This window comes from Dendrobium catenatum, unplaced genomic scaffold, assembly GCF_001605985.2.
Source record: "Dendrobium catenatum unplaced genomic scaffold, ASM160598v2 fragScaff_scaffold_651, whole genome shotgun sequence".
Lineage (NCBI taxonomy): Eukaryota > Viridiplantae > Streptophyta > Magnoliopsida > Asparagales > Orchidaceae > Dendrobium > Dendrobium catenatum.
In genome coordinates, this window is record NW_021319113.1 from 1307837 (window position 1) to 1335398 (window position 27562).

Sequence of the window (27562 nt, forward strand, 5' to 3'; positions counted from 1 at the left end):
AGAGCCCAAAGAAACCTAAATCTAAGAGATCTCAAATTTCAGCCAAATTCAAGATGCCCAAACCCTAGGAAAAACATCTATTTAATGCATACAAATCAAAAGGAATTCCCTAAACAGTCCCTACATTCAAATTTCTCTCTGAAACCCCCCAAAAATCCTTCCTAAAACGCTCTATATGAGCGGTCGGCCGCTCGTTCTGGCGGAAAACTCCGCCTGTTCTGCGATTCCAACCGTGAACCGGTCCCGCCTGGACCGGCTGGACCGGTCTAACACTATACCCCGACATATACTTCTCATCACATCTGAAGCAAAACCCCTTTGTCCTCTTCTCTTGCATCTCCTTCTCTGTCAGTCTCTTAAAATTTTCTCCACTCTCTCCTCCTACTGGCTTCTCCCGGGTAGTCTCATTAATGTTGCTTGATGCAGGCCCCTTGGGTGCTAGAAGAGTGGTCATCGTCCTGTAAGAGTCTCCTGGGTAGTTTCCTCGAGCTCCTCTTTTAGACTTCTTCTGGTCTTCCACCAACTGGGCCAACTCCATGGCCTTGCCTAGATTCCTTGGCTCCAACACTCTGACTGTTGTTCTTACCTCCGATTTTAGCCCCTTCATGAAATTCCCTTTTAGGGCTGACTCTGAGATATTGTCACGACCCAACCCGACCGGAACGAATCTCTTCGCGTCGGGCCGCGACAAATGTTGAAAATTCATAATCTAGTTTTGGAATTTGCTTCAGACATTCTTCCAAATTTCAGACATACAGAACAGAAAATACAGAGCTACTATAACTTTCAAATATACATAACAGTTCATCTATCATTTTCTCCTTTCATCAAAATAATCATGTACAATACAGTGCATGGCTACCGACAGAATAAAAAAGTCATGACTGTACAAAAATCAAAAGTACAAAATACATAATCACTGATCAGACACAGAACTGCTAGTCCAATATCTCCTTCCCTTTCCCAGAACCTGAAAACCACGCAGATAACAAGGATGAGCTAACAGCTCAGCAAGACAACACTCACCAATCAAAATGTCTAGAAATTCACAACCAAAAATACATCAGAATAGTAGCCGTACAGAATTCGGATAATCATACAGAACAAATATCTAACAGAAATCAAATAACCAGTACAGAAGAACTGAATTTATATCACATAGCAGAACATTCAAATCAGATTTCACAGAACAAACAGAATCGTACTTAGCAGATTTCAAATCAGATAAAATCACATTTCAATATCATATCACATATCATATAACACATATCAGATTCCCGAACCCTGACAGAATCTCAACGGATTCTGACCCCTTATGCCTCCCTTCCCTGACACAGACAGAATCTCCACGGATTCTGGCTCCTTATGTCTCCATTTGTGCTTATAGCATCAGAACGGAACAGATATACAGAATTTTCAGAATATAACTTATTTTCTTTTCAGATTTCTCTGACACAGACAGAATCTCAAAGAATTCTGGCCCCTTATAACTCCCTTCTGATATCACAGCACATCAAAGCATTCAATTCAGAAAATCAGATTTCGTCAGAAAAATCGTCAGCGGCATAACGGCAGTATACAGAATTTACACAGAATTCACAGATTTAGAAATTTACCAAGTTACCATAGATAATACAAAACATCATTGTAAGACTTTTATTGTACTGAAGCAACATTTTTCAACATCCAGATAATTCGTAGTTCGATTAAAATGCCGCATAATCTAAAATATCCGGTAAAAAGCTTCCAGAAAATACTCAAAACGTGCACAAACATCATCTCAGAAACATACCAAAAGTTACGCGGTAAAAAGTTTGTCAGTATGAAAAGAAACCAAATATTCGCTAACGAAAATAAAATCCGAGATAGAAAAGTCGTCAAAATCCTCGTTTCTGAAAATTGAGAAAGGCAGAATGTGCCTTACCTCGAGTTGGTCAACTTTTCCAACTACAGCGACGGACGAAAACGGACCGAAGTCACCCAAAAATCACTTTTCTTCCTTTTTCCTTCGATTTTCTCTCTCCTGATTTTTCTCTCTCTTCAAAAAGATCTCAAACCATTATATATGCATGCAGATCGTCCTGAACGATCCAAAATCATCCCAGGACGATTTGCCCACTTGACGAATTTCGTTCAGACGAAATAGTTATCGTTCCTGGACGAGTTGCTCTCTGGACAAATTTAGTACAGACGAACCTACTTCGTCCTGGGACGAACTTCTCTGTCACCTGCTTTTGAACTGATTGTCCTGGACGAACCTGGAAGGAAAAACTTCATCCGAACGAACCTGGAAGGAAAAATGGCTTTCACAGATATGGTCCAGCCTACTAGCCAGATACTCAAACCTGTCCCGGTAATCTGCCACCGTGCCTTCCTGGGTAAGGGCAAAGAATTGTTCATAGAAGTATCCTCCCTCATCTGCTCGAAAACGCTTTAATAAGCATTCTTTGAACTCCCGCCAGCTCCGGATAGGCTCCCGTCTGTCATGCCACTGATACCAGGCTAAGGCTTTTCCCTCTAAGCACATTTCCGCCGCTGTCAATTTCTCCTCCTCCGTCAGCCCATTGACAGCAAAATATCGTTCCACCTTATTTATAAATCCACCCATGGCCATCCTCACCCTCAAAGATGGGCATCTTCAGCTTCCTCACCTTTGGATCTCCTCCATTTCCCCTGACTCCTCCATAACCTCCCATTCCTCGAAGAGGAAGAGCTCCCCAAGTGTCCCGATCATCCCTCCGACGATTATACTCGAACCCCTCTTCATACTCTCCCCTTCTTCCTTCAAAATCATCATCTCGATGCTGAATTCCTTCAAATTCAGCGCCTCGACGATGAAGTTCCTCCCTTCTTCCTTCAAAATCAGCCCCTCGACGCTGAATTCTTTCGAATTCAGCACCTCGGCGATGAAATTCCTCCTTTCTTCAAAAACCGCCCCTCGACGCTGATCCTTTCGAATTTAGTACCTCGGCGATGAATTTCTTTCCTTCCTCCTTCAAAATCAACACCTCAACGCTGGATTCTTTCAAATTCAGCACATCGGCGATTGAAGTCTTCCCTTCTTCCGACCAAATCAGCCTCCTGTTGGTCTTATCCTACTCATCTCCTCTCTAGAAAGCGGTTCCAGAGGGGGCATGTCGTTCTCCTCCTCTAGGATCTCCACCTCCGAATTTCTCCTCCCCCGCAAAGGGTTCGGATTTCCTCCCATGCCATGGCCATCGGTGGTCTCTCTTACTTTCGATGTCGCCGGATTGGTCTTCATTTCAAGTAATTTCTTCATCATTTCCTCCATCGCGGTGAACTTCCCCTCCAACCTTTCATTGTTGGAGGAGATTTGATTTTGAAATTTGCAGAATCTTCCCTCCAAATCGGCTTTCAATTGGCCGACTTCGCCTTCCAAGATGTCAACCTTCTTTCCGGCCATCTTTCTTCCCAACGGATCTCAAAAATATCACTTCCGGAAGCCAAAAGCTCGCTGAAAAATCAGGATTTCAGCCGCCTAAGGTCCCAAAAATGACGCTCTGATACCAATTTGATAGGAAATACTTGAGTTCGCAAGTAACCCTAAGGGTAAACTTGAGTTCTCAAGCAATCCTAACACCAAACGAAGAGCAAACAGCAGTAAATCTGCTGTTCACAGCAGAAAAACAGCAAAACCACAAGGAAATCTGAGAGAAAACTCAAAGAAAAGCTTGTATTCCTGTGTGAGTTCTAGAGAAAGCCCAAGGTGAGGGCAAAAACAATACCCGCCAGTCATTGGAAGTGTCCTTGACTCGTGGTTTATTTTTATCTTATTGTTTTCTTCTCCAAATCTCGTTTTTCTCCTCCCCACGCCAAGCCCTACCCGAGTTCCCATCATCCACAAGAAATTAGGGGCGAAATAATTCAAATTTGAAATTCAAATTTTGAATTTTGAATTCTTTCCAATTTTGGATTTCCTAATTAGGAAGGTATTATGCATGATCCCAATCTAATTTCAAAATAGATTGGATTTACTAACAGACTTCCTAATTCCTTTTTCCTCCTTGGGAAATTCCCTAAATTCCCTCCACAATCCCCTCCCTCTCCTTGATGCCGCCGGCCATGCATGGGTGGAATCCAATTAATGCTAATTCAATGTATTAATTGCCATTGATTGGGATTTCAAATTTCATAACCTCCACTCTCTCTCTCTATGGCCATCCGCCCATTACTTTTCCCCTTAATTAGGAGCTTAAATCATGGCTCCGAATAAGGATTCATTAACACTTCAATCAATGCATTAATCATCCATTAATTTGAAATCAAATTTCAAATTAACTCCCTCCAAAAGTATTCAAAATCTGAAATCAATTTAAGTTTTGAAATTAATCCCCCTCTTCTAGCCTTAGAATTAATGTGAATCCCAAGGTCATTCCTGCTGCCATTTACAGTAAGAATCCTTGGAAATCTGAGATTTTCCCCCGCCAAGCTTTTGCTCAGGTTTCTGGGCAGGTCCTGTGCTCCGTCCAAAGGGTTCCTAGCCTTACAAGCTGCTGTTCAGTTGCTGTCTAGCATTTCAAGTTGGTGTAATTTGCTGTCCAGAATTTTGGAGTAAAGAAAACTGCTGTCCAGCATCCTTGAGAACCAAAAGCTGCTGTCCGAAATCTGCTCCAGGCCACCTGCTTGCTGTCCAAAGACTACAGCAAGGATTTGTTGCTGTCCCGCAGCCCAAGAAGCCGCCCGTTGTCGTCTACTTCCTCTCAAACCTACAGACTACCACCAGAGCTTCGTAGAACTTCTTTCTTTGGGTAAACTCTTCATCCCATTCTCTTATCTTCCTACTCTACTTCTCTATTGTGGTGATATCTTGATACATGGAAATCATGCTAATCATTTATCCGCTAAAGCCTAGTGAATTAGAGAGTTGAGTGAGTGGACACTCCTAGTGATTAATCTCATTGTTAGTCTAGGGATATTTGTGGAAAACCATTCATGTGCGCAACGTTAGATTGACTTGATTGTTATATGATCTTAACTCTTACCCGTGTGATTCAACCGTAAGCTCGTTTTCCGTTCTTAATGTTTTATCTCGTCGTTCAAATTATTATAAAGATATAATTATTTGTTCTACGAATATTAAGTGTGCAAATTCCTTTAAGTAATTCATCTTTGCATGTATGTTTCACATCACGCCGCTAGAGCCCAAAGAAAACCTAAATCTAAGAGATCTCAAATTTCAGCCAAATTCAAGATACCCAAACCCTAGAAAAATCAACTATTTAATGTATACAATTCAAAAGGAATTCCCTAAACAGTCCCTACAATCAATTTCCCTCCTAAACTTCCTCAAAATTCCTTCCTAAAATCGTCCCGCAAGGCGCGCGGCTCGCGCGGCCTTCTCCCAATTCCGCCGTTTCGTGTCTGGTCCAATCCCGCGTGGACCGGCTGGACCGGTCCACCGGTCTAACAGTCTCCAACCATATTAAATGACTATTTTGGTCCTTCAACTCATTAAAAAGAACTAAAATAGTACCATGGGACTACTTTTGATTCTTTTTGGAAGATAGGAGGGACCAAAATGATACTTTAATATAGGTCCTTCATAAAAAGTCAAGGGACTATTTTAGCCCTTTTCTCTATTACGATTATAGATAAAGAGCTAAATCAAGAGAATTTAAATAATAATTGAATAAAACAAAAAAAAAGGTTGGTAATCTAGTTGTGAGATGTGTTAATTATTTGAAAACATTGGTTGCAAGTATATGCTTAGATAGGGTAAAGATTAATTCACTATAAATTTATAAACATGAATGAAGGAAAAAGGATTGTTAATTAATGATAACAATTTTAGCAAAAAGTATATATATAAATATACTTTGAATAAGAGTAACTATTTTAAATTTTTCTAGTATGTATGATTATAGATATCCAACGAGATAAACTCAAGTTAAAGATTGAGGTGACAATACAAATCAAAGGTTAATTTGGGTACACTTATTTCTAAATTATATTATTAATGTTACTTCTTCTAAATCAAATGCATCGATCATTATGGATATTCATTTAATCAACTGTTATTGAAAATTCAGTTATGATTTATCTATGTTATGAAAATTATTGGTCAAAATGAATGACAATTTCTATTAGCATTTAATTGTTTATCAAGTCATTTAATGTTACTGTAAGAGCTATGGAATATTATGAAAAATATAAATGAAATGACTTATATAAGAATGATGCATGTGCATATTTTACTGATGGTTTTCACCTCCTAATAGCACTGACAAAAATAAAATATTCAAATGAGTAAATTAGAAAACATTTGAAAAAAGGAAATGAAAAATGAAGTACCTTAAATGGCATAATTTAGACAATGATACATAAGACGGTTGTATTATTACAAATATAAAAAAGATAAGATACTATATAGTTTTTACCTATGGAATTATCTTACTAAAGAATATTTCAAAATCTCTTAGAATATCATACTTAAATAGAACTATCTATCAAATAATTTTATATTATTTGGTTTTAAGATAAGCATGCATATCATTTCAATGTTGCGTTATGTTATTGTAATTTTGAAATATAACGTATCCATTGAGTTGCATTATGACTGGCTCCCATTATTTAAATAATGTATACTAGTAAAAGCTTGAGAATTAAATGAGTTAAAAAAAAAAATGCGTATCAAAGATGCGGATCTACAAGATAGAGCTATCTACTTTGGCATTGTTATACTTTCGGTTTAAATTAAATTTTATGATTTTAGTAGCTCTTTCGATATATTGGAAGAAATTTGTTATTAGTTAATGTGAATGAATGAAATTTAAAATCTCCATCTAATTGTATATTCTCGCCTCAGTATTCCAAGCCTCGGGGTCGGGTCATGACATGGCAAGTTTAGTTTGTGCCAAGGCAAGAGCTTAGACTTCTTTGATGAGCCGAAAGGTTGAAGTTCTTTTGCAATTTACAATTTGACATGATTATAAAGCCCAAACTCATTAACGGAGAATGGTGGTATGCCATTCTCGATCCAGTGCTCTTCATCTCTTAGATTGTACTTCATGCACGAGTGAAGAGTTAAGGCACAAAGCCATGTTCATGGAGCCAAGGTCTCCTATGAAGGGCATGTAAAAGTAAAGCTTGCCTTCCAAAAAACAAAATCCAAGAAAACATAGATGGCTTTCATTTTAAAGAAAAATGATACCATTGACTACCCCTATAAAAAATAAAACAAATCAAAATGAACCAAATTGACAACATAGCTTGTTATGCTGCTAGACATGATTGCTTACATCTGGGTAACAATGCCCCAAATTTTGCCATCTTCTTGAGCTGCAAAATAAGTACTGGAAGTAGGGATGCCCTGAGGGCCAAAGTAGAAACAGAGATTGTTACCCACCTGTAATAATGGAAATAAGACCTTTTTAGATCAACATAAATTTTACAGAATTCTTTAACTAGAAAATTTTCTGAAATTGGCAAACACAAATTTATGAGAAATGTAACCATAGAAAAAAAAAAACTGCTACTACTAAGAACATGCAGTAAAAATATTATTTGGATTTTCCGCTATCCAAAATCAATACAGTTTTCATAGGTCAACCATGCAAATTTATCTTTTGTATCCAGTTTCTGCATGCAAAAACAAACTAATCTATTGCCTATGAAAAAGTTTATAATGTAATTATATGCACTAAAAACTTTTTGAAACAGTACAATGCAAATTAAACAAACACATTTTCTAATCAATGCCAACAAAACTAATTCCCATATCAGTCATGAGTCTTTTCAAAGTCAAAAATAAAATGTAAAAATCATTTACCTTGACACAAAAATAGCCTCTATTGTTGATCTCAAAAAAATTCTCTAAATCAATATAATTCTCCAAAATCATTGTTTTATCACTCTCATTCATGAATAGTTTATGTATCATCAAAAACTTAAATTTTATGTAGCTACCACAGTTCTAAACTTCCCATGTAATTCAAACAATCAGTACCCGAATGCTCCTTCTCCTATCATTCAGCCTGCTCTTAATTGGTGAGATTCTGCTAATGGATCATTTAGTTGATTGCAGATAGAAAACAATATTTGAAAATTGAAATTTGACGATTTCATTTTTTTCATTTATTTTGTACATGAAAATGAAATAATTACGTTTGAGTAGGATTTGATGGAATATATAGTCTAAAATCAATGTTGATTTATAATACATCCAAGCAAATGGATCTAACAAAATTCACCAACTTTTAACATTGTTTTTTTAGTAAGTCCAAGGAACAAAATGAGCTCTAAAATAAGTTATAAACCATATAACTCCAATTCATCCCATAACTTCTTCATCTCAATGGTAAATTGCATTTTCATAGAGCTTTACCTTTATGCATTTCCTCAAAGCTAAGTTGACTTTATGTTTTCAGATTAATCCAATATAGTCAGTAATTATCCTCTCATTTCACTCTTCCACGAAAATAGCATTCTTAAATCTCACTTAATTTCTCAAAGAATCATTTCAAACTTTTCTCAGTTAAAAATATATTTTATAATATTGGGTTTACTTTAAGCTATGTTGCACCGATACGGATACGGCGATATGGATACGACACGATACGGATACGGGACATGCCAATTCTTAAAAATACAAGATACGGATACGGCGCGGATACGGCATTATAATATATAAATAATACATAAAAATTAATAAAGTAATCAAAGTGTAATATTTGAAATGACAAAAAAATTGAAATAAAAGTAAGCATTAAATATTGAAATGTCTAGTACAACAACAAAAACAAGAAGATAAATTGCCCAGCACATGAAATTTCAACTATTCAATAGAAGGAATGATAGGATTAGCTTCTTCAGTGGTTTGTTTTTGAGTTTCTATATCATCTTCAATAAATATCATAGCTTCTAATTCAGGCTCATCAAGAGAAAGATTAGCAATTTCTAATATTCCCATATCCTCAAGAGATTCAAATCCATCTCCAGCAACATCCCACATCCTGTTGTCTCCTTCCATATAAGTTGGAGTTTTCCTTGAGAGAAGTCGAAGGTTTGTATGCACGTAAACTAAATCTTCAGCCCGTTGTGGAGTAATTTTATTTCTCTTCATTGATTGGATGAATGAGTATGTGCTCCAATTTCTTTCACAACAGGATGAGGATGAAACTTGGCCAAGCAATTTTATGGCGATTGTTTGAAGTAGAGGTGTTGAAGCTCCATGTATAATCCACCACATTTTCGGATATTCTCCACCTATCACGCAGTGACTCTTGGTCACCAAAGTCCTCTAAATAACCAAAAAATTTAGCAAGCTCAATATTGACACTTCTTCTCTCCTCCTTATTTGAAAAATAATGCTTCAAATATGTCTTCCTCATATTTGAAATTTCTAAATCTTTCTGTAGAGAAACTCTTTGAGAGCCCTCTTGAAGTCATTCTTTAGTTGAATATCTTCAAATAACATTAAAATGAAATAATGAAAAAATGTTGAAATTACAAAACAACAAATTGTGAATTCATAATGAAAAAATGTTGAAATTTACCTTGGATTTAGTGAGTGAGTCAAGCAATATAAAGGTGTATTACTTTTGCTCCACATATCTTCTAGAATAGCATAAATAACAACCCAAAAGCTTGAGTCTTTATGAAGTGTCTTCCTCTCATGTCTATATATAATTTCTTTTACTTTGGCTATCATTGAATCCCACATCTCATAAATGAGATGTAAACAAGACTTATCTGTATCAGCTACTCTTAACATCTCATAAATTTGGTCTGTGAAATTTATAATGTATTCAATCTCATCCCACCATAAATCATCTAAAAGCTTCTCTTTTACATACCTAGCCTTTCCAACATTTTCCCTATAACATGACCATTTGTCACTGATTACCATAGCTTGAAGAGCATTTTTTATTTTTTTGAATCTTCTCAACATCGCTATATTACTGAGGCAAACCGAGTTTCAGCAACTGCAAGCATCATTACAGAAATCATTGAACATAGAGAGTTTCATGGAGTGATTCATAATAAAATTTCTAATTGCAATTGCATGAGTGCTTGGAAGTGAAATATGTTTTGGAAGCTCTTTTTTACTACTTTGCTCAACTTCACTGATTTTTCTTTGTAATTCAGCCATTTGTGATGAGCTTATCTTCGGGCAAACTTTGATTCCATGACCACTAATCTTCAACAAATGAGCTTTCACTCTATAATATGATCATTTGTATGTTGCATTACAAAAATTGCATTTGAATGCAATATTGCCTTCCCCTTCCGATATTTTACTTATTTTTGTAACATAACCCCATAAAGGTTTGCTATCTTCAATATTAATTTCTGATGGACCGTCATCAGAACAAATTCCTACTCCACTAGAGCTCATTATCCTACAAATAATCTATACAAATTAAAACATGTGAATTTGAAACATAAAAAAATTTAAGTAAAAGTGTAGATATGTTGCGACTCTGCCGGGGATCCAAGGAGGCGCTGCCCCCTGGCGGGGTTCGAACTCAGTATCGCGGGGTCAAGGGGCAGTGCCCCTGTGGGGGTTTTAGGGGGGCAGCGCCCCCGAAACAATTTTTTTTTGTAAGAGTAATTTTGAAGTGCTATTTATTTTTAAAGTTATTTTTTATGAAAAGATACCGAGCGATACCGAGCATGTTTTAGCTTCTCGGTGCCACTTGGTACCATTCGGTACCCCTCTATACTGAGCAATACCGAGCGGTACCGAGTAATACCGAGTTACAGTACCGAGCGATACCGAGTTACAATACCGAGCAGTACCGAGTTCCAATACCGAGCAGTACTGAGTTCCAATACAGCTCGGTACCGAGTAGTACCGAGCAATACCGAGTTCCAATACCGAGCGGTACCGAGTTTCAATATCGAGCAATACTAAGTTCCAATACCACTCGATACCGAGTAGTACCAAGCAATACCGAGTTCCAATACCGAGCGGTACCGAGTTCCAATACCGAGCAGTACTGAGTTCCAATACCGCTCGGTACCAAGTAGTACCGAGCAATACCGAGTTCCAATACCGAGTAGTATTGAGTTCCAATACCGCTCAGTACCGAGTAGTACCAAGTAATACCGAGTTCCAATACCGAGCGGTACCGAGTTCCAATACCAAGCGGTACTAAGTTTCAATATTGCTCGGTATCGAGCAATACTGAGTTCCAGTAACGTTCGGTACCAAGCGGTACCAAGTTTCGATACCAAGCCTATGATTAAGAAAACGAAGAACGACGAAGAAAACGAACCTTCATTGCTCACGTCGCCTTCACTATTCGTGTTGTCGAGCCGCTTCGTCGACGAAGGTTGATCCTATCGACTTTAATGCTCGCGTCGTCAAGCCTCTTTATCGACAAAGGATGATCCTATTTGCTTCTATGCTCGTGTCATCGAGCCGCTCCTTCAACTATAACGAATAAGAAGATGAACACTTGTGTGGAAACGAAAAACCTAGCTCTTTGAAATGTTTCAGCCGCATAAATGAATATGGATATTGAGCAAAAACGGTGGAAAATCGAAAAGAATAGGGTAAATCGTGGCTCCGAGTTTTTTTTTAAATAGGACACGCGTATCGGATACGCGTGTCCAGTCAAATTTAAATAATATTTTAATCGGACACGGCATAGTCGTATTCGACACGTATTCGTGCCATATCGAAGGCGTATCCGTATCCGACACGTGTCCGATACAGCACACCTCGTAAATAGGAGTATCCGTGCAACATAGACTTTAAGTTGACCATCTTACCATTGGTTATATCAATCAAAATGATAATAGTAAGTATTTTTTGCAAAACTATATTGATCTTCTAAAAGAGCATTATACATAGACACTTAAGCCATGTCTGCTTGTAAAGTGGTTCAAAGGATGTATGCTTCAATTGCGGTGCTAAGTGATGGACTCGGCTACTCAACGTGGACTTTTGATACTATAAAGTATTTTAAAAATATGAACGGGAACAGATATTTTAAAAGCTATTTCCCCTCCATCTCAAAGCATTATACAGTGAATGAATTTTTTATTGAAACCTCTTTATCGCCTAATACCTAACAGGCTAACAACCAGACCACTATTAGCAAGCAACAGAATACATTTCCAAAGAAATTCTTTTTCTACTCCAAATATCTCAAAATACATTTCAAAGTGTTACGCTAATTTCCCCAGAAAAAAAAAAATCAGGATAAACTTACTTTAATATTGCTACCCAAGTAACAAATCGCACACTGCTATAATCAGTTTTCCTCATGTCTCTCAACTTTAAAACAAGTAAAATTTAAAACATCTGTCTCACCCAAACCTCCTCATTGCTAGTTTAATGGCAAAATTCCAAAATGTTTTTAAAGAGGTTAGATCATCATTCATGTTGTAAAATCTCATGACAATTTTACATCATAAAGCTCGAAATATTAGCTTAGTAAATGGCTTTTAAAACATCAATTATTGCATCTGCTATATGTTTGCAAACACTAGAATAGCACGAGTGCAATATATTTAAACTTTTGATAATATTCAAAATAACAGCTACGGTACAAACAAACTTGGCTTAGCAATTCACACGATTGAATTTATACTTCCACCATTTGGTTCCTTACTTTTATTCAACAAAGAGAATCCTTAACAAAAAATTCCAAATATCGAGTTATTGCTTCCTTCTGTTATTCAATTATGAAAATCATTAGCAATATGTCCTGTGGAAATTTCCATAGATCAACTCAAGGAAAGAAACTAGGGGCTGAAAAATATCTGCATGAGTACTAGCTAAAGGTAGATTACCAAAAACGTTGAAAATTGTATCAACAATTAAGGCAAGAAAGAAAAGGAAATAATGTGCAAAACTCTAACTCGAAGATAATGCATCCATGCTGAAATAAACAATTGAAGATTGTTACCTAAGATGAGATTCTAATGAATATCTCTTAATGATGGAGAAATGACATGTGATAGACCGGTTCATTGGACCGGTCTAGCAGGTCCATACAAGACCGGCTCAAGCGGATCAGAGGTGGAAGTCTCCGCCTCCTATACATGACGATCGGGCCGCACAGTTCATAAGAGCTAATTAGGAAGATTTTAGGAGAAGTCTAGAAGGGAAATTTGAATATAGGGACTGTTTAGATATTTCTTTTTTTATTATAAGCATTAAATAGTTTGTTTTCCTGAGGTTAGGGCATCTTAAATTTGGCTGAAATTTGAAATCTCTTAGGTTTAGGTTTTTGGGCTCTAGCGGCGTCGAGAGATTTGAGAGAAATAGATCCTCTCGAATAGAGGATCAATTGTATCTTTTTTTTTCGTTAGTTTGTGTTCTTGCAATAAAATTACTGTTTTTCTCTGATTTTCCGTTGGATTTGTGGAGATTTCTCGTTGTTTTCCGAAATTGATAGGATTTACTTGAAATCTTCAAGTGTTTCCTGACAGAAAGGCGTGAAAGGTTGGTTTTGACTTTTCACAGGAAAAATGAACAACTGATTTTGAAGGACTGCAATCGATTGCGCTCTACTAGAATAGGATTTACAGCTTTCTTGTTGCTTTTAGAATTTTATGCTGTGAGAAACAACTTTTATAGCGAAATTTATCAGATTGTGGTTGTTGTTTGAAATTTGTTGCTTAACTTCTTCAAAAAGGAAAAATTTTATTAAACCCGCGATAACTTCCAAAAAAATATCCTTTCCCCAAATAATTCTACAACAGCTTTTGTAGATAGTTGAAGCCACCACAAAAACAGCCTGACAAACTCTGAGAAATATTTGAGAAGGAGAGGGCCTTCTCTTTAAAAGGATTGTTTGAATTAAAAAAAAAAAAAAGACAGAAAGCAATTCAAATCCTCCCAAAGTATATACCACTAAATTAACTACATTTTCATTCTACAATGTTGTAAAGTGTTCAAACAAATGGATTGTTGTAGAGTAATAAATAAGATTACATCATATCAAATCAATCAATTAAGAAAAAATCCAAAGTCATTCTTTTTACTTAGCATCAAATCAACCAGCGCCACAGTTATTCATAATTTTAGTTCGGAAGCGCATAGCTTTGAAGATATATCATATCGCGTTAGAAATGAAGTAAAGTGATCTAAAAAACCATAAAAAAGGAAGATATCTAATCCATCATGAAGACAACATATTAGCTCTCATATAAAAAACGGATTTTTTTTTTTTTACCAAGGAAACCCAGTGAAGTTGTGTGCCGACTGAGCCGCTGCAGCACTCAAAAATAAATTTAAAATATTTAAAATAAAAAAATTAACTTTTTAATAAATTTATACAAAATTGTTAGATTTTCATGCATTTCAAATATATTTCATATTAATTTTTTTAAAAAAATTGGCATTTAAAATTACTTTAAATTGAAATATTTAGTTTATCAAATTTAATTGCACTCTCACACACAATCAATAACCGAAGCCCTAATCCTACCCCCTCCCTCCTCCGCGCCTCCACCGGGCTCCACCCCTACCCGAAGCTATCGAGTAAAAGAAGCAGTGAATACGCGGGCCGGCGAAGGTAAGCACGCCGAGCTCGTAATACGCTGAATACAGAATTTATTATCCAAAATTTACATCGAAACAGAAATGGAGTTCAATGGAATTTAGAAATATAAGCATAAGCAGTTATAGTTTAGTCCCACATATACCTATTGTCTCTATCTCTCCTACCATTACTTATATATATATACTTGTAATAAGCTCTGATTAGAACATAATAATAATTACATTTACTCTCTTCCTCCTGCTCGTCGTTCTGTCTTTCTCTTTCTCGCCACTACTCTCACATGGTATCAGACTGCTAGGATGGGGGATCAAGAATCTACCTCCCACATCCAACCCGCTTCCACTACCACCGCGCCAAACGGCACGCCGGAGCTCATCATCCTGCCGACACTAAAGTTCATCCTCTCCAACATCAAGAACTTGATTTCTTACACTCTCACCGCCGAGAATTACACCCTATGGCGGACACAAATCTATCAGCATCTATCGGCAAACGGGTACGCAGACTACCTCACTAGCAGTGCCAAACCACCACCGGAAACACATACGGCTGACCTTGCAAGATGGCGACTAGTCGACAATAACCTCATGTCAGCTCTCTTCTCCACCATTTCTCAAACAATATTGCCGTATGTCATCACCGCCAACTCCGCCCACGAAGTTTGGACGGTTCTTGAAAAGCGCCTTCAAGCATCCAGTCGCTCACGGATAATTCAGCTCAAGAACGAGCTCCACCATATCCAAATGCAAACGCTTACTATGCAGCAATATTTGGCAAAGGTAAAACACATTGTCGATTCAATCGCTGCGTCCGGTACCAAACTAGATCCCGAAGACATCATCTTGTACACTCTAAATGGACTACCCGCCCAATACAACTCAATCAAAACTTACATACGCTCTTCATCCCTTCCCGTCGATCTTGATTCCCTCTATTCGCTACTCTGTAGCGAGGAGCTACACATAAATCAAGATCTCAAGAAAGAACCGTCTCATGTGCCCATGGCACTCTACACAACCAAATCCAACCCAAATCGGTACAAGAACCCCAAACGAGCAAACCAATACCGAAGCAACAACAATCGATCATCTCCAGGACCCGATCAATCTGCAACACAAAATACAGGACCAAACTCTTCTACCAGTCACCGCCCGACGTGCCAAATCTGTGGCAAAATCGGCCACACCGCCCTCACATGCTGGCATCGGTGCAACATGAACTACAACTCAACTACGCCCTTAGCACCCCGAGCGCATCTTGCTCAACCCGCACAAGAAGGCAGTTAAAGCTGGATTTTAGACTCTGGAGCCACCGCACACATGACCTCAGACGGTAACATTCTTCAGAACTCAACCAACTACCAAGGACCGGACTTCGTCTCGACGGCCAACGGCTCAACCATGTCCATACAAAATTACGGTCAAGGTTTGCTACCACTTCCCAACACTCCGCGTAAGCTGCATCTATGTCACCTTCTTCACGTCCCCGCTCTCACACACAACTTACTTTTCGTTTCCAAATTAACAAAAGACAATGCCATATCGATTACATTTGATTCTAACGGTTTTCATGTTAAGGATCTACAGGATCATCAAATCCTTCTTCATGGTCGTCTGCATAATGGAGTTTACGAACTTCAGCACGCACCTGATCACACCTTGCGGGCACTTCAAACTACTGCTCCCACATCGACCACATGGCACGCTCGACTCGGGCACCCGAATCGTCAAGTCTTTAATGTTCTTGCTTCTTCTATTTCAGCTTTACATAAAATTCCTTCAGACTTTCACTGTATCTCTTGTCAAACGGCTAAAAGCCATAAACAGAAAATTTGTAATAGAACTTCTGAAACTTATAAACCGTTTGATCTGGTTCACTCGGACTTATGAGGGCCGGTTCCTCAATCCGAACATACTAACTTTCGTTACTATGTTGTGTTTATAGATGACTTTACTCGCTACAGCTGGGTGTACTTTATGAATTCAAAATTTGAAACAATTAACTGTTTTAAAAACTTCCTCAGCTTCATTAAAAACCAATTCGACCGCACACCAAAATGTTTCCGCTCAGACGGCGGCGGCGAATTCACGAGTACAGCATTCAACTAAGTTCTTCAATCTCACGGCATAGTACATCAAATCAGTTGTCCTCATACCCCAGAACAAAACGGACTAGCGGAACGAAAACACCGGCATCTTCTTGACATCACAAGAACCTTGCTCCATGCAGCTAACTTACCGGACAAGTTCTGGCTGGACGCAATTGCTACCGCCAATTATCTCATCAACCGGCTACCTTCCAAACCACTATCACTGAAATCTCCCTACCAACTGCTCTACAACGCAACTCCGGACTACTCACAACTATGGACGTTCGGCTGCCTATGCTTTCCATGGCTACAACCGTACACCCATAACAAGTTCGACCGAGATCTCAACAAAGCCTTTTCCTTGGTTACTCACCTAATCACAAGGGATACAAATGCTACAACTTAAGCAACAACAAGGTTCACATATATCGGCATGTACAATTTCAAGAAACCATCTTCCCTCTCCACAGCAAACCTCATTCGGACACAAACAGCTCGCAGCAAATCAGCTCCACCACTCCTCCGCTTCTACTCGTACCTACTTCAACAATCTCCACGACTAAAGGTATAACTCATACAACTATTCCAACTCAACAGATCATACCACCTTCACCTCCTACAACAAAAACTCAGACTCGTACGTCTCTACCAACCCCGGAGCCCAACCACACAGCTGCACCAAATGTCCATCCTATGCAAACACGATCGAAATCTGGCATTACAAAACCAAAACGCCTTCTAAGCAACTCCGAACCTCAACTTGTCCCCACGACTTAAAAACAAGCATAACACAAAATCTGGCAGGATGCAATGAATACCGAATATCAGGCTCTCCTCAAACAAAAAACTGGACACTTGTGCGGAAACCGACTGACAAACCGGTTATTGGATGCAAATGGACCTACAAAATCAAGCAACTACCAAATGGCCAAATTGATCGATACAAGGCACGACTCGTCGCACTGGGCTATGCTCAAACCTTCGGTCAGAACTACAACGAGACATTCAGTCCCGTAGCCAAAATGGTAACCATACGCTTACTCTTAAATCTTGCAATCAACCGCAATTGGCCAATGCTGCAGCTAGACCTCACGGACGACATATACATGTGCCAACCACCAAGCTTCGAGGATCCACTCCTCCCGGATGCCGTCTGCCATCTTCACAAATCTCTTTATGGCCTCAAACAGGCACCCCGTCAATGGTTTCAGAAACTAACAACGGTACTTCAGTCAAACGGTTTCAGGTGTAGTCGTTCTGGTCCATCTCTGTTTATCTTTACAAAAGCTCATATCCAAATCTATCTTTTAATCTATGTCGATGACATTATCATGACAGGAAACGACCAAAAACACATTCAGAGAATTCTTGACGAGCTTCGATCCGCATTTGCTCTAAAACAATTGGGACAAATTTCACTATTCCGTGGCATCCAAGTCACACGATCTTACAAAGGCTTTTTTCTCTCGCAGGGACACTACGCTCAGAAATTACTTGAAGAAGCCGGACTCTCCAATTGCAAATCGGCTCCCACACCCATTGCTCCAGCATCAAAACATCAACTGCCAAATAGCCAACCATTTTATGATGCCTTCCTCTACCGTCGGTTAGCTGGAGCTCTACAATATCTCTCAATCACACGACCCGACATAGCATTTGCAGTTAATCAGGTGTGTTAACAAATGCAAAATCCGACATACCGTGACTTCCAACACCTGCAACGAGTACTTCGCTACGTCAAAGGTACCGTCTCCTTCGGTCTACCGATCACGGCCGGCGATACCACCCTTTGCACATTCGCCGACGCCGACTGGGCCTCTGACACAACCGACCACAAGTCTATTTCCGGTTTCTGCACTTTTATGGGACCGAATCTGATTTCTTGGTCGGTTAAGAAGCAAATCACCGTGTCCAAGTCTTCTACCGAAGCCGAGTATCGAGCGTTATCCGCAGCCACCTCATACGTACTTTGGCTACGACGACTCGCTGATGAACTCCAGCTGCATCAAACATCACCGACCACCATCTTCTGTGACAACATAACCGCAATTGCAATAGCCAAAAACCCGGTGTTTCACGCTCGCACAAAGCACATCGAGATTGATTTCCAGTTCATCCGTCACCACATCTCGAACTACAACATCAACATACAACACATCTCCTCACAAGAACAGATTGCGGACATTTTAACAAAGCCATTCGCTGTCTCACGCTTTGAATATCTATGTAACAAATTATCCATTCAATCACCGAATGCATAATTTGAGGGAGAATATAAGCATAAGCCGTTATAGTTTAGTCCCACATATACCTATTGTCTCTATCTCTCCTACCATTACTTATATATATAATTGTAATAAGCTCTGATTAGAAAATAATAATTACATTTACTCTCTTCCTCCTGCTCGTCGTTCTGTCTTTCTCTTTCTCGCCACTACTCTCACAAGAAAAATTTAGGGGCTATTTGGCAACAAGTGGGATTTAATTTTAGTGGGATTTAATAAATCTTGTAAATCCGGATTTAATAAATCTGAAATGTGTTAAATCCTGAAAACTGTTTGGTATGCCAAATATTAAATCATGTTAAATCCAGAGAAACTGTTTGGTAACATATTTTAGGATTTATGACAGTCAAGATTTAAATGTGAATAATATAATTATAAATAAAAAAAATTTATAAATAAAAATAAAATTATCGTGTTACAAATTTAATAACATATTAAGTATAAATTACTCATTAATTATTATTTACACTATTAATAATATATATTTAAGTTATATTAAGTAAGCTAATCATATTAATATTTAATTAATAATTATACAATTAAGTTAAATTTGATAATTAATTTATGCACTAATTATACTATTAATTATTTAATTAATTTACTTAATTATTAATATTTTAAATTATATTAATTAAGTTAATCAATAATAACTTAGAGGCGTCTAGGGTTTGCCTTTCATCTTCTCTTTTTGTCCTTGCTCTTCGGCTTCATTGCTTCGCTGCTTCGCAGGTGTATAGATTGCACGCTTCGCTTCTTCGGCTCCTTTGTGGCTGTTCGACTTTGCTCCTTCGACGAATTTCGCTTCCTGTCGAATCGGAAGTTACGACATTTTGATCGGAAGTAAGAACAGGAGCTCGCTGGCTGTGAGGTTAACTTTCTCCCTTTCGCGCGCTTCTAATCTTAAATCCCGTTAAATCCGCCGAACCGAGGGATTTAGTAAATCCGGGATTTAAGCCGTAAATCCGGGATTTACGGAATCCCGGGATTTAAAGTGCGCAAAAAAACCGTTTTGCTGGATTTAGCATAAATCCCACAGTAAATCCGATACCAAACAGCCCCTTAATCTTTATTTTGGTTATTCGGACCGTTTGGCAGGATTTGCCGAACAGCCCCTTCGTCTAGGTTTACCACTGCGCCTTTGTATTGAGGATCACAGGTTGCTTCGTTTGGAGGTAATAAGCGGCAGCGCAACGTGTTTACGCTCTCTTTCTTTGCTAGATTTTTTAGCGGGTCTGCTTTTTTTCTGTTCTACCGACAAAAATGGTGAAGAGGAGCAAAAGTAAGCTTGTCCATCTTCTTCATATTTGCACTTAGTCTACAATTTGGAGTCAATATGATCCTCCGCGCCACTAATTTTATATTTTTGGTGTATGCAGAGAGTAAAAGTAAGAGAATCTCTCTCAAGAAAAAGTACAAGGTCTTACGAAAGGTCAAGGAGCATCACAAGAAGAAGGCAAAGGAAGCAAAAAAGCTTGGATTGAACCGCAAGCGTAAAGTTGAGAAGGATCCGGGCATCCCTAATGACTGGCCATTCAAGGAGCAGGAACTCAAGGCGCTTGAAGAGCGGAGAGCCCGTGCGCTGGATGAATTGGAGCAGAAAAAGGCGGCCAGGAAAGAGAGAGTACTCTTCTATGTGCCATAAACTATAAATTAATTATTAAAAATATTTTCTTTTATTAGAGTGTTCAAAAAGTTGACTGCAATTGAATGACTATACGGTTATCATGCTGGTTTTACCATAGATTATTCCTGCCAATATCTATTGAAACTCGTTGATATGGATTATGGACAGTATTATTGGATTAAAGATGAGTGCTGCATAGGCATTTCAAAATTTCCATGTAGATTCTTGGGGTTCATCGTGAAGTTTATAGGATGTGGCATTCTGAGCAAGGATTGATATTTATGTGAAATTGAGGTGGTAATTGCTCAGTAAGCTGATGTTTTTTCAATTATAGAATCGAGAATGTGGAAGGCTTGTCTGTATTTAGATATTATTGTCTCTTCAAACTTTGGTTGAGTTACTTGTTTTCACCACTGATGGGTAGTATCTTATATAAATAAGCAGCTAGGGGAAGTGATTGCTGAGCATTTGATTTTACTGTATGTGTTCAACCTTGATATTGCGGTTATTATCAGTCTTCATATACATTGAATTGATTTTTCTTAGAGCTATTTAGTTGATAATATAGCTAAATTTTTGGAAATTAATGGAATGCTTTTATATGATTTAGCCTAAAATTTTGGATATGGATGAACAAATGGTTGATTATTTTGTCATTGCAGGCTAAGAAAAGAAAACTGGGCTTACTTGGTGATGATATGGAGAAATTGGCTTTTGAAGCTTCTGCCAAAGATGATGCGTTTTCAAATAGAATAATCACGGAAGAAGTTTCTGCAGTAACTAAAAGCTATGGTACATGATTATTTAACAGTACTTGTAGTCGCATGGAGGTGCTTGAAATTTGTTTAGAATTGCCAATTGAGTCATAGTTTCATACATTTTAAAATGAACTTTGATTTTGACTGAATATAGACATTCCTTAGATCATTCAGAAAGAACATTCTACAAGGAACTCGTAAAAGTTGTGGAAGCATCAGATGTAATTTTGGAGGTTCTTGATGCCCGAGATCCCCTTGGTAGTCGTTGCATTGACATGGAAAATATGATATTGAAGTCCAACCCAAATAAGCGCATGGTTTTGCTTTTGAACAAGATAGGTGGCTTCTCAACTTCTCATCTTCCCAAAATCCATTAACTTTTTTTTTTCAGCTTTCATCTGAAGATCCTGTAAACTGGAACTTGGGAAAATAAAAGCATCTTTTATTACTTGTTTCTTTACAGATGTTTTCTTCCTTCGCTAATGTTATGTTCAACATCATAGATTTGGTTCCTCGGGAGGCTGCACAGAAATGGCTCAAGTATCTCAGGGAGGAGTTACCTGCTGTTGCATTTAAGTGCAGTACTCAAGAGCAAAGGTCGAATTTAGGATGGAAATCCACATCAAAGGTCCCAAAAACTAGCAACATTTTGAAAACTAGCGATTGCCTTGGAGCTGAAACTCTCATAAAGCTGCTTAAGAACTATTCTAGAAGTCGTGAGGTATATGATTATTATAATTCGTCAGAATTCACCTTCAAGCTATTTATATAGAGTTTTGTTTTTTATATTTGAACTTCAATTGAAAGAAAAGTGCCTAAATACGCTTGCAGTTTTCCTACAGTTAAATGTCTACTTAGGGCTACTTTATTTAGCCATTCAGCCATTGTTTGAATCCTTTTGTGATTTTCCATTCTTTATTTTTCTCATTCACTGGTTAAACTTGTTCTAATATTTTGGACTCTACACTAATTTTTCTTGATGTGTTATGGTAATTTAATGGTCCAATAACGAACCCTTTTCAAATTTTCATTATTCATGATAATATTAGTTTAGTTGAATCTTTTTTGAATTGTAAATATTTTTGTCAAAGGTTTCATTCACGCCTAATTTATATCGAGTAGACCTTGTTGTTGTGAGAATTCTTAATTCATGAGTTGTAGGGAGGGACTTATGTCACCACAAACAGAGACTAAAGCAAGCGTTGGATTTAAAGCTGGTGTTAAAGATTACAAATTGACTTATTATACTCCTGACTACGAAACCAAAGATACTGATATCTTGGCAGCATTCCGAGTAACTCCTCAACCGGGAGTTCCGCCTGAAGAAGCGGGGGCTGCGGTAGCTGCCGAATCTTCTACTGGTACATGGACAACTGTGTGGACTGATGGACTTACCAGTCTTGATCGTTACAAAGGACGATGCTACCACATCGAGGTCGTTGTTGGGGAGGAAAATCAATATATTGCTTATGTATGATCAAACACATTATGGGTCAAGAAACTCTGGATGAGCCAGAGCATCAAGTTATTTGGGACACAGCAGAGCTTGAAATCATCGTCCATCTATCTTGCCAATTGCTGGTATGGCTACCTGTCGATCAGTTTAGTTGCGAGGCAACTTTAACAACCATCTTTTATGCTATGAATTTCTCACCTCTGCTTAATGATGAGACTTTGGAAGTTTGATGTTAGTTTCTCTAGTTTTGTTCCAAAGCCAATTGAGCCTCCCCAATTGCTATCCATCTAGTTTTTAATGCCGTTTTTAATAATCAATGAAGGAAGACATGGGAAACCAAATAAATTTATCAATTTGTTATATCATGCAAGGTGTTACAATAGAACAAAAAAGGAGCATAAAAAGGGCACAACTAGTGCAACCGCTGTAACCTAAAGTGGTTATTAAATGAAAGCAAAAAGAATCAAACTAATGTGATTAATAACACTAAATAAGTTTGTAATTTATGTAGTGAAATAAATCAACGAACGAATTTGTCAGAGAAAAATCAAGCCTCATGATGATATAAGGAGATGAATTCCATCGGAATAGGGTAGTTGCATTTGTTCTTTTCTTGAAGGTATCATAGATCCTATTTGTACTCAAATTAAAACTAGGAAGATAGATCTCGAAAGATTGAAACTAGAAAGAAATTTTTGTTTAACTCAAAAGTTTGAATTACATGCCTCATATGACTATTTGTAGACTCCTCATGAATTGACTAGTAGATGAGGTTTGCGCATGATTAGCCTCAATTTAAATTTAAGTTAACACCATTTTATAGAAAATATTCCCCATTTTAATTTAAAATCTCTAATTCATTTGGTTGGTACTTAAAATTTGAATTTCTCAAATGAGTTGTATATGCCCATCTGTCTAAACTGGTGCGAAAAGGATCTTTATAACTTTTGCATGCTCTCTAATATTTTCATTCCATGAAAGCTAAATTCAAAATTCCCCGTCTGCATAAACTCATTTAAAAAGGATTGTTAGGTCTTTTGCCTGCTCTCCAATATTTTAATATTAAGTTATTAATAAGAGTATATGTTTTCAATATCTTGAGTCTATTGTTCAGAGTAATGGTGAAATATATGGGGATATTATTAGTAGAATTCAAGTTAGATGTTTGAAAAAACCACCACGGCCAGGATGAAGTACTCTCCAATTACCTCATGACAAGAGATAAAAGACAAATTCCAAGTACAATTCTGAACTTTGCTCGCAAGGCAGTTGGAGTGGAGGAATGCATTGGGCTTATTACGTGATAGAAAAGTTCCCCTCAAATTTAAGGCAAAATTCTATAAGATGGTGATTGGTGGTTATACCTGCAATGCTTTATGGTGCAGAATGTTGGCCATTAAAAGAGAAGCATAATATTAAGTTAAGTTTTGCAGATATGAGGATGCTTAGGTGGATGAGTGGCTTTACTCTTAGAGACATGATACCAAATGAGCATATTCGTGAAAAGGTTGGAGTAGCTCTTGTGGAAGATAAGATTAGAGAGAATCGCCTTAGATGGTTTGGTCATATAAAACGGCGGTCGTCCGATTGCCCGGTTAGGAGAGTAGATGTATTTGATTTGGCCTATGTTAAGAAAGTTAGAGGTATAAGTGTATAACTAAAAAGACTTTGTTAGAAAATATTAGAAATAACATTTCTTTATTAGATTTAAATGAAAATTTAACTCTTATTAGGACATAATGGAGAAAAAAGATTCATGTAGCCGACCCCATATAGTGGGATAAAGGTTTGATGTTGTTGTTGTAGCATTAAAATTTCAAGATAAAATTCAAACAACACTGCCAGCTCTTCAAAATCACTTTTATGTGTTTTTTTTAAATGAATAACAGCAAAGCCCACCGCTTGAAGTAGAGTAAGGTTTCGTGTGGGACAATTTTTTATTGCTTCTTAAAGTAACTTCTTGGTATAAAAATTAAAATTTTTGTACTAGGAAGGTGCTTTAAGAAGCAGAAAGAAAGCCGTACCAAACAAAGCCTAAATCTACAGCCACTGCATAAGCTTGAATAGGTTTGTACTTTTTTAGTGAGTACACCGGCTAATTTCCATTGCTTGTTACTTTCAAAGATCTGTCTGAAGTAATGAAATGGTTATGAGCAGCTGTTATTAGAATACAAATTTGCCTTGCGATGACGTTGCATGGGAAAATTGTAGAGAGCTCTGCTTTATTTTAGCTCCTAAACATGGGAGAAATATTCCAACAAAGTTCTTTTTTTGTGCTTGAAGTTTCCAAGTGTTTGAAAGGAATAGATGTACATCTAATCAAAATAATATATATTTTTACTGAGCAGATTAAATTGTCAATTACTGTGGGTATTGTTGGACTTCCAAATGTTGGAAAGAGTAGTGTTATCAATAGCTTGAAGCGATCTCACGTTGTCAATGTTGGTGCTACTCCTGGGCTTACAAGATCAATGCAAGAAATTCATTTAGATAAGAATGTGAAGCTACTTGACTGCCCTGGTGTTGTAATGCTGAGCTCTGGTGAAAATGATGCAGCTACTGTTCTCCGCAACTGTAAAAGAATTGAAAAGTTGGATGATCCAGTTAGTCCTGGTAATTTTTCGATAGCCTCTTTATTTGAAGGGCAACTAAGGCTTCGTTTGAGGCGGCTTTTTTACTGCTTTTTAAAACAGTTTTTTAGTATAAATTATTAGAAAGCTGCTTTAAGCAGTAAAAAAGCTGTCCCAAACGAAGCCTAAGTAGATCAATATGAAAGGGCAGAAATAGCATCTTTTGATTATTTGGAAGGCAGTTGATTAATGATAATGTCAGAAAAGCATAATAATTTTTTTCAAATTGTATTGATTTAACATCTTAATCTAAAAATTAGTTTTGTTGGTGGCTTGATGATTTACTTGTTGGATTTTACGTGCAGTTAAGGAGATACTCAAGCTTTGCCCAGCTGAGAGACTGATGTCACTATACAATATATCTAGCTTCAGTTCAATTGACGAGTTCCTGCAGAAAGTTGCTACCAGTAGAGGTAAGCTAAAGAAGGGAGGCATAGTGGATCCCGAAGCTGCAGCAAGGATTGTGCTGCATGACTGGAACGAGGGTATGCTCTCTGTCCTCTTTATTAATATTTTGAATCTCCAAGAAGCATTTGAGTGATTCTATTTAACCTTGCCCAGGAAAAATTCCATATTACACCCTACCACCAAGTAGAAATCAAGAAGGGATTTTGGATTCAGCAATCGTGTCAGAATTAGGGAAGGAATTCAATGTTGACGAGGTTTACAATAATGAGTCTTCTTACATTGGCAGCCTGGCATCTGCTGAAGATTTTCTTCATGTTGAAGTCCCTCCAAGCGCTCCTTTACAATTTGATGAGCAGATGCTAGATGAAGTTTGTTCCTTCTCTTTCTTATAATTTATTTATGAATTACCTTTTCAAGATGAACGATTTCAACTTGCCAGTCTTTCTTTTAACACAAAAACCATTTTATTTGAATCTGCACTACTCTTAGGAATGTTTCTTTCCTTGATAACAATTATGTAATGTCAGGCTATCTAATGAAATATTATGATCACAGTTGATATTTCTAAGGAACATATAGCACTGTTATCTAAACAGCAGAGCCGATAACCCACTTTCTATTTTACCAATTCTGTCCTTTTTTTTTTTCCGGGACATTTAGGCTATTTAAGGCAAATTCACACACACAACACATACACAAAGACTCGAACCCAAAACCTCTTCGTTGGAAGCCTAAGTTCTCAACCAATTGGTCAAGATGAGCTGTGTCAAACCCTAAACCCTAAACTAAAAGGGTCAGTTGGCTATGTATGCCATGCACATTTTTTAATTGATGGGCGTTGTATGGTTATCAAATATGTCCTTATGATCTTAAATTCTTCTGTGAGACTGTATAAGGAATTCATTAAAATCTTAAAATTCTGTAATATTGTAACCATTTGTAGGATGTGGAGAACCATAAAGAAGATCAAATTGAAGAAGAACCAATGGCAGATAATGTTGAAGAGCATTTGGATACAAAGACCAACTCAACAAGTGGGCAAAATGACAAGCTGTATGGCGCCGAGGGCATCTTAGATCCTCGCAAAAGAAGAGCGGAGAAGAAGAGGAGAAAGTCACAAAAGATAAGCTCTACGAATGATATGGATGCTGATTATGATTTCAAGGTAGATTATCAGATGAAGGATGTTGGCTATGATCTCAATAACTCCGTGGAGGAAGACAAGGAAGATGAAGCCACAGATTATGTTCCAATGCCTGGAGATGAAGAGGATACTAAATGAAATTAATGAATTGCAAGATTCGGAAATTTTATTTTATTTTACATTTTCTATTTGTTCTTTTGTTCCAGTATATTAGATTTTGATTCACTGTAGTACAGCTCATGAGTTGGCCATGGCCTTCTTATGTATAAAAAAATGCAGCATCGGAGAGAAACTTGTCAGAAAACTGCTTGGAAGGAACATTTTGAAGGGAGGATTGAAACTTTGATGAATTAACTGCATTTGGAAAGTAAAATGTCTAATTATTATTTCATTTACGACTGAATTCTTGGTGCAGATGTTCCTAATATATTCTGTATTTTTGCTTCTAATTAGCTTAGTCATGTACGCAGGTGACTATTTCTGTGATTTGGATAAGTTGCGTTGTTCAATTGGGTCTGAAAACATGAATCTACTTGGTACAATGAAATTATTTCACTTAAATGGATGGATCTTATAAGAATTGTGGATTTGATTTTTATAGTCTTTATTATACAATATTTTTATTATTGGTGTTTTTTTGGCAGAATTTTCAACAATTTTAATTTTGACTTATTTTTAATATATT

At 37.4% G+C, this 27562-nt stretch overlaps 2 protein-coding genes across 6 annotated transcripts in view; one reads left to right on the forward strand and one right to left on the reverse strand.

Annotated features, from left to right (window-relative positions):
• Positions 1-7381, reverse strand: part of LOC110095939 (ALBINO3-like protein 2, chloroplastic) — a 29079-nt gene extending 21698 nt beyond the window's left edge. For 2 of the 4 annotated variants that reach the window (XR_003700999.1, XM_028695511.1), the window contains exon 1: positions 7260-7375. Coding sequence is in view for 1 of the 4 variants with exons in the window: in XM_028695511.1 (XP_028551344.1) it covers positions 7260-7290 (31 nt within the window). In the remaining 3 variants the exon portion in view is untranslated. Of the gene's footprint in view, positions 1-7259 lie in introns of all 4 variants that reach the window. The other 2 variants (XM_020821666.2, XM_020821667.2) reach the window with 2 other exon arrangements.
• A 12147-nt stretch (positions 7382-19528) lies between these two features.
• On the forward strand, positions 19529-27250 carry LOC110095941 (guanine nucleotide-binding protein-like NSN1). 2 transcript variants are annotated; one of them, XM_020821670.2, is made up of 10 exons: positions 19529-19725; positions 19953-20136; positions 20234-20478; positions 21144-21273; positions 21405-21578; positions 21743-21960; positions 25044-25308; positions 25631-25810; positions 25887-26101; positions 26677-27250. In XM_020821670.2, exons 2-10 carry the CDS (start codon positions 20118-20120, stop codon positions 27013-27015), a joined length of 1785 nt encoding a protein of 594 aa, XP_020677329.1. In that variant the 5' UTR covers positions 19529-19725; positions 19953-20117; the 3' UTR covers positions 27016-27250. The 2 variants fall into 2 exon arrangements, with proteins under 2 accessions (XP_020677329.1, XP_020677330.1); XM_020821671.2 differs by having other exon boundaries at positions 19529-19697.
• The last annotated feature ends 312 nt before the right edge of the window (positions 27251-27562 follow it).

Coding starts and splice junctions, on each gene's coding strand:
- LOC110095941 (XM_020821670.2), top strand. Junction 25,309..25,630: donor GGATGATCCAGTTAGTCCTG/GTAATTTTTCGA, acceptor TTTTACGTGCAG/TTAAGGAGATACTCAAGCTT. Junction 26,102..26,676: donor ATGAGCAGATGCTAGATGAA/GTTTGTTCCTTC, acceptor AACCATTTGTAG/GATGTGGAGAACCATAAAGA.